Source organism: Chelonoidis abingdonii, chromosome 19 (assembly GCF_003597395.2).
Source record: "Chelonoidis abingdonii isolate Lonesome George chromosome 19, CheloAbing_2.0, whole genome shotgun sequence".
NCBI classification, from domain to species: domain Eukaryota; kingdom Metazoa; phylum Chordata; order Testudines; family Testudinidae; genus Chelonoidis; species Chelonoidis abingdonii.
The window spans coordinates 39342321-39355189 of NC_133787.1; the positions used below are offsets into that span (position 1 = coordinate 39342321).

The 12869-nt window shown below is 47.1% G+C and overlaps 1 protein-coding gene across 4 annotated transcripts in view; it reads left to right on the forward strand.

Annotated features, from left to right (window-relative positions):
- The window catches only part of ACSF3 (acyl-CoA synthetase family member 3), a 122613-nt gene that overhangs the window by 20722 nt on the left and 89022 nt on the right, over positions 1-12869 (forward strand). For all 4 annotated transcript variants that reach the window (XM_032764199.2, XM_032764198.2, XM_075073898.1 and 1 more), the window contains 2 exons: positions 4293-4447; positions 5337-5482. In XM_032764199.2, the coding sequence (XP_032620090.1) occupies positions 4293-4447; positions 5337-5482 (301 nt within the window). The remainder of the gene's footprint in view (positions 1-4292; positions 4448-5336; positions 5483-12869) is intronic.

The following is a 12869-nucleotide window of genomic DNA, read 5'->3' on the forward strand; positions in this document are numbered from 1 at the left end:
CCCGACTCCTGTAACAGCAGAAGGAAAGAGGTCCCTTTTGATTAGGTTCCACTGTATCTAGTGGATTTCTAACCTGTGCATTTATAACTCATCCTGCCAAGCGCTCTCTGGGACGGGAAGACACTCCCTTTAGTTCAGTGGGGCTGAGGCCTTTGTTAAACATGTCCTGCTATATTAACAACTACAACATGGTTTGTATTTTTGTACAGACCAGATTGTTCTGAGGCAGCGAAGTGAGAGATGGAGGGTGGTGATTAGGGGCGGAGAGGGTTTGTGAAGTAGAAGGTAATGAAATCGAGCCAGAGAGCAGGACTGAGGAGAAAGCAGCCTAGCAGCACTGACATCCACAGTCACAGCATAAAGGAGAATCACTTGTTCCCTTTCAATCAATTTACGCTTTTGTTTCCCACCGCATGCCCCTCTGTGCGCTGAGCATGCCGAGGGAGGGAGGGGAGAGGAGGCATGCATTGTCAGGAGCTGTTAAGGAATACATTTATCAACAACAGGGCAAAATCCAGAAAGGAGGGAAGAAGCCTGCTGTCCCCAAAGCCGAGCTGGCAGCAACCTTTTATTTATTGATGGCATTGTTCCGCTCTCGTGTTGGGGAACGCTCAGCAAGGGGGACAAATAGCAGTATGTGTGTGTGGCGGGGGAGTTAGCCAAATTTAAGTATTTAGGCCTTTCCTCCACCACTTCTAAGTGGTCCCAGGTGGAGATGTTCGGCCAGTCCTAGAGCCCATCAGGTCATTCACACATTGCCATAGCCAGCTTCTTGAATTTGAGCCAGTTTGTAGTTTCCAAGTGTTAGTAGGACGGGTGATCAAAGACTTTTTGTCCTTTAGTGTTTCTTTAGGAGGGATGTGGTTAGTGAAAGCTTCCTCTGCTGGCTCCCAAACAGTCATCTGTCCAGTTAGACTGTGGCTGCATCTTAGTAGAAGTCTTTGATGGAATATTTTTCAAACCAATGGAATGTCAGGATATACAGGAGGAGCATGTTCCTGTGATGTTGTCAGAGGTTAATTTTCATTGAGGGTCACGTCTTATTTAAAATTGAAAAGGGCCTATTTCACAAAGCTGGAAACAATTGAGCCAAGTCAGAGAATTGAAACAGAAAAATTTGAATGATGATTTGGAATTAAGAACACTTTACTAGATAATCAAAAAGCCACACCCCCACAACTGAGAGAGAAGGTCACAGTGGTTAAAAATCAACCTGGCTTAGTAGAGAAGTGAAAGCAGTTATAAAATTAATTATTTATAAAAACAAATGGAAGAAAGGGGATATTGATAGTAATTAATTAAATCAGAAGCTAGGAATTGTAGAAAATGGATAAAGGAAGCAAAAGGACACAAGAAAAACTCTGTGGACTGCAGAGTTAAGGATGTAAGAAATTTTTCAAGTATATGTGGAAATGGTAGAATTGTCATTAATAATGCAGAAAAAGCAGAACAGGTCAATAAATATTTATGTGCTATATATGGGAAAAAGCTGGATGATGAAGTCATATAATATGATGGAATACTTTACATTCCAACAGAAACACAGGACAATGCTAAAGAGCAGCTTCTAAAGCTAAACACTTTTAAATCAGCAGATCTGAATAACTTGCATCTAAGAGTTTTAAAAGAGCTGACCAAGGAGCCCTCTGAACAGTTAATGTTGATTTTTCAGTAAGTCTTGGAACTCTGGGGAAGTTCCAGAAGACTGGAAGAAAAGTAATGTGCCTATATTTTAAACGGGTAAAACAGATGACCCAGATAATTATAAGCCTGTCAGTCTGACATCAATCCTGGGCAAAATAATTGAATGGCTGATAAGGGGCTTGATTAACGAAGAATTAAAAGAGGGTGCTATAACTAATGCCAATCAAGATGGATTTATGAAAAATAGATCCTGTCAAATTAACTTGATATCTTTTATGATGAGATTACAAGTTTAGTTGATAAAGGTAATGTGACATAATATATTTAGACTTCTGTAAGGCATTTGAGTTGGTATTGCACAATATTTTGATTCAGAAACTAGAATGATACAAAAATCAACATATGGTGCACAGTAAATGCATTAAAAACTGGCTAACTGATAGGTCTCAAAATGTAATTGTAAATGGAAAATCCTAATTGAGCAGCTGTGTTCCTAGTGGTGTCTGTTGGGATCGGTTCTTGACCCTATGATATTTAATATTTGTTATCAATGATGTGGAAGAAAATACAGTTTGAGAACCACTGCAGTATGCTAAACATAAGGCCATACATCTAGGAACAAAGAATATGGGCCATCCTTGCAGGATGGGGAAGCCGTGACTCTGAACAGGACTTGGAAGTCATGGTGGATATTCAGTTGAATATGAAATGGTACAACCCTGTGGCCAAAAGGACTAATGTGATCCTTGGATGCATAAATGGGGGAATCTTGACTAGGATTAGGGAGGTTGTATTAACTCTGTCTTTGGCACTGGGGCAGCCACTTATGGAATCCTGTCTTGAGTTCTGGTGTCCACAATTCAAGAAGGATGTTGATAAGTTGGAGAGGGTTCAGAGAAGAGCAATGAGAGTGGTTAAAGGATTGGAAGACCTGCCTTAGAGTGATAGACTCAAGGAGCTCAATCTATTTAGCTTTAGAGAAGGTGAAGGGGTGACTTGATCACAGTCTATAAATACCTACGTGGAAAACAGAAACTTGGTAATAAAGGGATCGTCAGTCTAGCAAACAAAGATATAACCCAATGATTCTCAAACTTTTGTACTGGTGACCCTCTCACACAGCAAGCCTCTGAGTGCGACCCCTCCCCCCTTATAAATTAAAAGCTCTTTTTTACATATTTAACACCATTATAAATGCTGGAGGCAAAACGGGGCTTGGGGCGGAGGCTGACAGCTCATGACCCTCCCACACAATAACCTCATGACCCCCTGAGGAGTCCCGACCCCATTTTGAGAACCCCTGATATAATGAGATCCCATGACCAGAAGGTAAAACTATACAAATTCAGATTAGAAATAAGGTGCAATTTTTTAACACTGAGGTAATTAATCATTAGAGCAACTTACTAAGGATATGGCTACACTGGAAACTTTACAGCGCTGCAAGTTTCTCGCTCAGGGGTGTGAAAAAAACACCCCCCTGAGCGCTGCAAGATACAGCGCTGTAAAGCACCAGTGTAAACAGTGCCGCAGCCCTGGGAGCACAGCTCCTAGCGCTGCAAGCTAAACCCCATCAGGATGTGGAGTACGTGCAGCTGCTTCCCCATCCTGATGGGGTTTAGCTTGCAGCGCTAGGAGCTGTGCTCCCAGGGCTGCGGCACTGTTTACACTGGTGCTTTACAGCGCTGTATCTTGCAGCGCTCAGGGGGGTGTTTTTTTCACACCCCTGAGCGAGAAAGTTGCAGCGCTGTAAAGCGCCAGTGTAGCCAAGGCCTAAGAGATGAGGTGGATTTTCCATCACTGACCATGCTAAAATCCAGACTGGATTTGGCCTTCTGGCCTTGGAATCTATGAATTTATAAACATTCCAGCAAAGTAGATCTCCCCTTTCCCTCCCCCCACATATACACATTGCAAGAGTTTCTCTCTGTGATTCGAGTACTTTGGCTCAGACTCTTGTGTATTGTAGTGGTCAATATACTGTTTCTTCCCTTTAAGAAGGAAGAGGATCTGTGAGCTTTGAAAGGCTGATGGCTTCATAAAGCACTGTCCAGGGCTGTATTTCCTAAAGGAATGGATGGACTCCGCCATACATGTTTGTTTTCATGTGCATGTTAACATCCATATCTTAACAGTTCTAAAAGATGTTGGCTATTGGAAGCTACAGTTTCTACACATCATCCCACATTGGCTGATTGAGAGAGTGAAAGCAGTGGTGTGATTCACTGCCAAGATTCCCCTAGTGCTTCTGAGAATAAGTTGATTGATGGTGTAGGGGGTCAGGATGAAGGTTTTTTGGACATCATTATACAATAGATTGGGTTCAGGATGGCAGGGATGCAGGGGGTTCATCATTTTCGTAAGTATTAGGCAGCAGTATAGTTAGAAATAAGAAACCACACTTGATTGACTCATTCTGATTGGACAAGTCACTTTCCCTCCCTCTGCCTCAGTTTCCCTTTACATCGTACTCAGTTTCCCTTTACATCGTACTAAAGGATGCTGACATAGCTATTTGAAGGGTTTATAGAGTACTTGCTGTGAGCCTTCTCCCGAAGGTTGTATGGAAGAGCCAGTGGCGGCAGTGACATGAAGGCTATTCTCCTCCTTAGTTGGTATTTAGGTGCCTTTTCTTTTTTCCTTTCCAGGTTTGGGAGAAGTTCTTAAGCCCTAGAGCTCCACGGATCAGTGTCTTCATGGCGGTCCCCACTATTTACTCCAGGCTGATGGAGCATTATGACAAGCATTTCTCTCAGCCCCATGTCCAGGATTTTGTACGTGCCACATGCCAGGATAATTTCAGGTAGCTCAAAGATTCCTGTCTTCACAGTCTAAGAGGCTTACAGACCAGACCTAGGGAGTACATCTTCTACAATAGATACTCACGCCTTCTCAGCCTTCTTGGGCCGGAGAAGGCTCACTAACACTGTGGAAAATGTTACAAGGGGAGGGTGTGAAGAAGGCTGGGCGCGAGTAATGAAGGAATGGAGAAGTTTGAGCTGTGTGCAGAACATCTCGAGGGTAGCTCCAGCAGTGAGGACAGTGGATCATATGATGTCATTCCTGTAGTGCTTCCAGGTTCTCTAGGATTCTCTCGAGTTGTGGTACCAGGTTCTGCTTCAGTCCAATGACCAGGCCAACGACAGGCTGTTCCTTGCTTATTAAAAACCATCTGTCACATACGGGCTCACAGTCCTGGCTCCAAAGCACAGACGTGTAGGCGGTTATATTCAGGCAGAGTACCTGGTTAAAGCCTGGCCCTGCAGGATTCTTTTCTAAACTTGGCCACTCTACAAAGCTGGGCAAATCACTTCGCTTCTCTGTGCTTTAATGTCTCACTTTGAAAAGTGGGAACGATGATACCTTGCAAGAGTGATTCATATATGGGGTCATTCTGATCCTCTAGTCATAACACAGGTCAGAGAACCTCACCCAATAATTTCCACATCAACCATACATTCTCTTTGAGCTAGAGGGTATCTTTTTAGTAATACATCCAGTCTTGACTTAGGCTACGAGTGATGGAGGATCTGCTGTGTCTGTGCCGTGTGATGTAACTTTCTGGTACTGCTGAATGGTCTGAGATTCCCCAAGGCACTATAGATGGGCAAAAGTTTCTTGTACTCCAGCATTAATTCTCTAGAGTAAAGAATATGCTGGTGATGCTCACCGCTTGGCATTTCCTTGCACAGGTTAATGGTTTCAGGATCAGCAGCCCTTCCTGTGCCAGTCCTGGAGAGTTGGAAGAACATCACAGGACACGTGCTGCTGGAGAGGTACGGGATGACAGAGATCGGAATGGCACTTTCTAACCCCTTGCACGGAGTTCGTGTCCCAGGTATAAATCATGTTCTAAAGGTGAAGAGGGTTGCGAGACCTTTGTGCCAACCTATATTTTATTGTTGTTAGATGTGTTTTGTTCTTCTACTCGGAGAATGTGTGTCCGCATCCAAATTTCTTCCAAGTCAGGACTGGATTAGGTGGGAAGCTGCTGGTCAGGATTGGGGGCATTGGCAAAGCTGTAGGGGAAGGAGGGGTCAAGGAGTAGGATGAGGGGGGTGCTGCTGGTCAGGATTCAGGGGCATTTGCAGAACTGTGGCAACCTATAATTGTTAATAATGGGAAGGCCCAATGTAAAGGTTCAAGGGGGCCCCATGCATCAGCTCCGGGTGAAGGAACCTTCCAGCCCCATCTCCCTGGCCCAGGACAAACAATCCCGTTGGCTCCTGGGACTGCAGGAGTGGGGCACACATGCCCATGGGCCAGCCCCCGTCCCTGGGCAGGGAACTCACAGCAACAGAGTTTCTCCCTGGAGTTCCCTGGCCCTCGCAGACACTTCAGCAGAGGGAGGGGTGCAGGCAATGCCGCTAACTCAGCACAGGGAACCTGTTCCTGATGTCTTCCCTAGTGGCCCTGTGCCAGGTCCATGGCTGCTGCGCTCTCCCTGCCCTGGCAGGGTAACCTTGTGCGCGGGCTGCTCTTGCAGGCAGTTGCTGTGCTGCACAGAGGCAGTGACCTGGAGTGGCCACCCTCACCCGGAACAAGAAGTGGCTCCATCCTACTGCCTCCACTCCCCTCTCAGGCTCGGCTACCAGGGAGAGAGGCTATGCAAGCTGGAAATGTGCCTGGGGTAGGATGCAGCATGAAAAGGACAGTGCCTTCAACACTCTCAGCGGGGCATGTAACCCTCTGTGCCCCCCCCCTCCCCACATCACCTCTGGCTTTGTAGGGACCCAGAGCTAGAATGGGAGATGCTGCCTGTCGGAACTGAGGGGCATGGGCATCAATGGGGAAGTGGGGTTAGGATGGAGGGTGCTGCCAGTAGTGATTAAGGTGTCTGGGTAGAATCATGGGAGTAGCCACTGTAATATCAGGGAGGATGCACTGGTGGAGCTGTGTGTGGAAAGCTGCAATGTGCATCGTAGCCTCTGTTTGTCATAAAGAAATAAAAACATCTGCAACTCAGCTGTGGCAGAACATTTTTACTGAAGAGTTCCTGGTAACACTTTTTTACCAGCTATTTTAGGACTTTCCAGTGATAAAGGTAAATGCACTTGTATGGTAAAGAAAGAGGGTAAATCTGAGTAAGAGCCTCTCTTTCTAGTCCACAAGGGACGTGCTGTAGAGCAGTTGCCGAATGGTGTCTGAGAAAGAGGGGTCAGCCCCTATCTGTCTGCAGGGATTTTCCAGTTCCTCTTAGAGCTGCTGGAAGCAGCCAAACCAAGTTTCAGCATAGACCCTCCTGCCGGTTTGTTTCTGTGCTTCACACGCTTGCCTCCACAGAAGTGACACTGCTGGTTAGGTTGAGTCTAGATCTGCCTCCTATGGCACAGCACTTCTTTGATCCCAAAGGCTTTGTGCTTCCGCCCTGCAGCACAGCAAAAGGACAGAGCCCTCTGTGTCTTGCCTTTTGCTTCAGCTCTTGGCTAATAGCTTTCCTGCCTTCTCAAGAGAAGGGCTGGCACTTTGACCTTCTCCATGAAAGATTAACCTGTAATACATGAGCAAATAGGAAGCCTAGCGTTCAGCTGAGAATCAGGCCTGCTGGAGAGATTGGTGAGGTGTATACTTTGCATTCAGTGAGGGAGGGCTCTCTGAACCTGCTTTCCTTTTAACTGAAGGGCCTATCCACCCTTCTTCTAAGGGCATCATCTGACCTTCCTCCACCTCTTCCTGGTGAGGGGAGAGGCACGCTGCATCAAGGTGGAATTTATTTATTAAGAATGATCTGTTGTAGATGCTCTGATTTTTAACAATGCTCGCTGCTCTTTGTTTCGATTCAATGAGGAGCAGTCACAGACTGGCTCAGGCTCTTCAGAGCCTCCAGCACAAGCTGAAGTCTTCAATGGAAAAGGTGGATTGGTCCAACGCCCCCACTTCTGCGGCAAGTTACAGGGAGGGGCCTGTCCCCCAGTCAGTGATACCTTGGGAGTTGTATCCAGGTCTGGTATCTCAGTTAGATTTCCCCCCAGCTAGCAAAGTGCACAAGGCTGGGTACTTGAAATAGGATGTCTGTTCACTCTTATTTTAGTGCAGGTGTATTGCTCCTTTACAACCGAATACCTCCGGTTCTGTGAACGTACGGAGGTTGGAGAGCAATTTTAGAGGTCACCTCATGGGAGGCTGCTGCTGGAAGTAGTTCTGATCTGATCTGTCCCTCCAGGACTGTTGCTTAAAGTGTAAGGTTCAGCACAAGCAGCTTCCTGTAGACAAGGGTTGTCTTGCTGCGTTTCCTCTCTGAGGCTATTCTGACCCTACAAGTCAGGTCTCATTGGTCCTGGTTTGAGAATGTGCTGTCACTGCATATTCATCGAGAAAAGGAACCATTTCTCACCTGTGAGCATGAATTTGAGGAGTAAGTATATCACTAAACCAGGTCTGCCCCCTTCTGGGCAGATAAGTGACTGAGCTTTCACAGTGTAGCCAAGGGGCTTAGAATGCCATTGCATTCACTCGAAGGACAGTTAGCCCAGCTGACCTCCTTCTGAATGGCTTTGGTGCCTATGGAGGGTCATGAATGTGGCCAGCTGTACTTAACCAGCCCATACACAGCCAAAATTTGCTTTCTGGTAAATCGTTCTCCTTCTGCCTTTGCTCCACGCAGCTTTTGCATCTTTGTGATGTTTCCTCTTTGACTTTCTTGTTACTGTTGTAGTTTTCAGTACCTAAGAGGGAGACTGAGCTAAACTGCCAAATCAATAAAGGTAAAATTCACTGTCTTCCATTGTTGTATGCAGAGCAGTGGCCATGTCATAGCCAGGTTATTAGAGAGACAAAGTCGGGGAGGGGCCAACTTCAGTTGGTGAGAGAGGGAAGCTTGGGTCAGCACACAGCCTCCCATCTGCTGAGCAGTGCAGGCCACCAAGAACACATCGCTCCAGGGCTCAGCTTCTCAGCACGGACTCCCCGGGGAGTACTGTCTCAATTGCAGGGTGTTGTTTTCTATCTTCAAAGTTGTCCATGGCACCCAAGTTACCTGAGAGGACTGAACACCTTGCCAGGCATCGTCATGACTCCCCACGACAGCTCAATTCCACTGGAGCAAAACTTTCCCCTTGGAGAGACCCTTGTACATATAGGAGATGGAGCTTTCTCAGACTCTGGCTGATGAACCTGGAAATCACTCAGGATCAGAAGAAAATGCAAATGCACTTCTCCAATCTTGCTGTCCCCAAATAACACACTCGGACATCATCCCCCTCCTACACCAAATTTCGTCCATGCTGTCTAGAAGACAGAGCAAGTATGAGAATTGTTTTGTCACGGGCACACTATGTAATTTTGTGAGGTGCCTGGCTGCCACAATGATGGGCACAGTATAAACACTAAGGCTTAGTCTGCACTACTGAGTTTGATCAATGTAAGGCAGCTTAGGTTGACGTAACTATGTAAGTGTATGCATGTAGTGATGCAGAGTTCACCCCTGCGGTGCCTCCTGCTGGTCTCCTGGGGAATTAGTGGTCCAGCTGTTGGAGCACCCTCTGCAGGTCAGTGTCCTGCTGTCGCTGGCCCCATGTCCCTCCCAGACCCGAGTGCCCCTCTCCCTCAGGTGCTGCCCCCTGGCAGTACCCCCACTCTCTGGGCTCCCCTCCCAAGGGAATTCCCACCCTCTGTCCCCACCTTGCCTCAGTGTTCACTGCCAGTCCTCATCTAGTCCTCGCACTCTGGAGCAGACTATAGTCCTTATCACTCATCATTGGCAAGGGGGGTTTGAACCTGCTGCCTCCACCTACCCCCGGGCTGCACCTCTGCAACCCCAGTACCTTTTCAGGCCTTTGGCTAGGCCTGCAGCCTGAGGGTTTTCCAGGTGGGAGCTCCCTGGCTTTCTTGCCTATTTCCCAACACTGCTCTACCTCAGTACCTTACTCGAGTCCCAGGCAGCCAGGCCCTTCTCTCTCTTCACCTGGAGAGTCTGTCTGTGCTCCTGGCCTGCAATCTCTTTATAGGGCCTGCCGCGGCCTGATTGGGGCGTAGCCCAGCTGTGGCTACTTCCCCAATCAGCCCAGGTTTTCCCGTACCACAGCCCTCTCCCAGGGCTGCTTTAAGCCCTTCAGGGCAGGAGCAGGTGGCCACCCTTCTACAACACACTACAGCCTTGCTCCTGTCGATGTAAGTGTCCTACCAATGCCAACATCATAACTCCACCTCCATGACAGGCATAGGGCTTATGTCAGTGTAGCTAGGGGGAGGAAGTGTCTTCTGGGTTACTTACAGCAGCTTTTGGCTTTCATTCTTGTCAATTTCACGGCTCCATGCGGGGAGCTTTCCGGACTCCCCGCTGGGAGTCCAGTAACCGACCAGACTCTGGACAAAGAGCTCCCAGTAAGGAGCTGCATGCAGAGCTGAGAGCCTGGGCTCTCAGCCCTCCTCACCCCCTCCCACTACCCCTTTTCAGTCAGTGAAAGTGTTCCCACTGCGCACGTGCACCACCGACAGAAGGAGGGTAGTGTGGACGTGAACCGCTTCAGCAATTACTGTGGTGGACATAGGTCGACTTAAGTTTATAGTGTAGACATATCTTAAGATGGTGCAGAGAGAGAGATGAATTCATTGCCTTCGTATTCAGTAGGAAAAGTGAGAGTAAGCACCAGAATGAGAGAGAAGTTTTCCAAGGGATAAAAGTGAAAAAGAAGTGAAAGTGAGGGTGACACCGGAACAGGCAAGAGAATAATTAGAACTGGAGACAGAGTCTCTATGATTGGATTGCTGACACTCTAGAATAAACTGACCTATCTTTGTAATGAGAGTACCCCCAGCAGAGACAATAGCCAAGGCCTGGAGAAGTCCTAGTAACAGATATCACACGCGTGCACACACACATCTCCTTATATGAAGGGATCAGGGGTAGAAATAGACAACTACAGACCTGTCAGTCTAACCTCTGTCTAACTTTCTGTGTTGGAAAGTACTGTAGAGGAAAGAGTAAGGGATAACTTGGACAGGTATGGGTTACTTAGAGATACTTGGTCTGGATTTACAAAAAGGAGATTCTGATAAACAGGTTTGATTAATTTATTTCAGGAACTGCCAATTGAAAAGCAGGTGGGTGAAGCAGAGAGCTAATTTACTTGGGTTTTGAAAAGGCTTTTTATCCAGTATCCTGTTAGAGCCTAATGTCTAAGGGTATCCAGATACAGTACAATATTGGGGGTGAAATTTTCAACAGGATAAATAGGTTAATGGCTTGGTGACAAAGGAGTGGGGGTTAATTGGGACAGTTCCTATGGCAAAGGGGTATTAAAAGGGGGAGTTCTGTATGGATTAGTGCTGCGCTCACACCTGTTCACGCTCACCATTGACCTCTGGAAGAGGAGGGGGGTGTCGCAAGGTAGGCAAAACTTTAGAGAACACAGAGCGGGGAGGTCCAGCCGCTCCTAAAAAGGAGAGAGACTGGATTCAGTGAGACCTAGAAACAATAGAGGCAACAGTGGTTTAGGAACGGATGCTGTGTAATATATCCAAGTGCTTGTTATGCCAGTAAGGTTTGAAAGGAGGAGATCACACTGGTACTGCACAACAGGCTGCAGAGACCACGCATGGTGGGTCTGACACTGTCAGAGTATCACATTACAGGGAAAAGATTGAAGAACTGGGAAAGGTACAGAACCGAGCAGCCAGGAGGATCGAGGGACTCGGGTTATAATAACTGTTCCAAAGGATAAAAAATTCAGAAAGCACCAGCCATTCAGGGAAACTTCCTTATACAGAGGGTAATGGATCTACAGAACAGACTTCCAAAGAAACTGCATGTGTGAACCTATTAAAAAAAAGATTTAGATGAGCAAAAGCATTACATGGGACAAAAATTAGACAGAGGTTGACAGCCCTCAGTGTACTGCTGTCTGGTGCTATTACTGTCTTTATGAAAAAATTAGCAATGTATCACTCTGCTAAATATGGGAAATCAAGTGGCAAACTCCTCTGAAAATTGAAGAGATTCCAGGACAGCAGCCTTTGGAGCCTTGCCTTGCTTATCCTTGCCTTTTCTCCCCTGGCATTTGTCTGTCGCAACCACCACGGCCGTCCCACCGCTGGCAGTGAGGGTAGCAGAGCCAGCGTAAGCAAGGAACTGGCAGCTCACCAGCATTTTGGCCACCACGTCCATGGGCTCTCTGGCCATATTGAGAGCTGAAGTCACCCCCCAACACAGCACATATGAGGGCTGTGGGGAAGTGTTAAAAAGCCACAACCTGAGATGTTTTGACTCGGTGAGTGGCAGATCTGTGCTCCTCTGAAAAGCCCACAGTCCATTTGACCATACTGAGATATCTGTGTTAAAAGTAACCCTTCCCCCGCCCTACACACACATGCAGACACACAAGGAAGTCCAATCCCCGTTAGATTTAGAGTAGGAGCAATAGCAAGAGCAAAATGCTTCATTATTTGCAGTTTCCGTAAGCTCCTGCCTGAGAGGTGGGGTCGAGAGCTCTAAAAGCCACTCTCTTGGGAACTCTGCCATGCCACCTGGAACATCCCTGACAGCCTGGCCTCAAGGGAGGGTTTGCTTGCCAGCCGAAGCATAGCTCTGAAGGTGCAGGGGAAGTGTGGGGGAGCCTGTATTTTCCAAAGGAGAAAAGGTGAAAGATTCGAAAGATAAATGTTTGCTTGTATATGGTTAAAACCCTGTTTAAAATGCCTCTGTTTTCACCAGCTCTCATTCTAATCCCCCTGGTGCTGTTACTGTGAAGGGAAATGAATAATTCATGGCCAGAGAATGCCTCACTGGGCCTAATCACCACTTTAATTGGAGGTTTAGATCAGAGGCGGCTAATAGCTCCTACAGCAGGGACTCCATGTATTGTTGACAGTGAGATCGCTGAGTACCTTATCGTTGGCCTGTTTCAATTCTCCCAGGATGCCACCACACATACCAGCAGCAAGGTCCCCAGATACCGAAGGACGTAGACCACAAGGCCAATTAAATTTATCTGGGAAGAGCTGACAACTTTTTTAAACAGAGGAGAACTGGTGAAAGAATAATAGGGTCACTCTCCTTTCTGACTGCAGCCTGTCTGATGCTGACTGAGCTGACACTGTGTGGGCATGTTGCCAGCATTTCTTAACATGCATGAGCGGATGAATTGGGAGTTGTTATGGGGGAAGGTGCAGGGGTTTCTCCCCAGTTCTAGTCCTGACTTCTGACCGGTACTAAAAGGAAGCCAATGCTGGTTTTTACTCACCATCTTCTTGTAATCGAATTCTGGTCTCCCCTGACTCAAATGGAG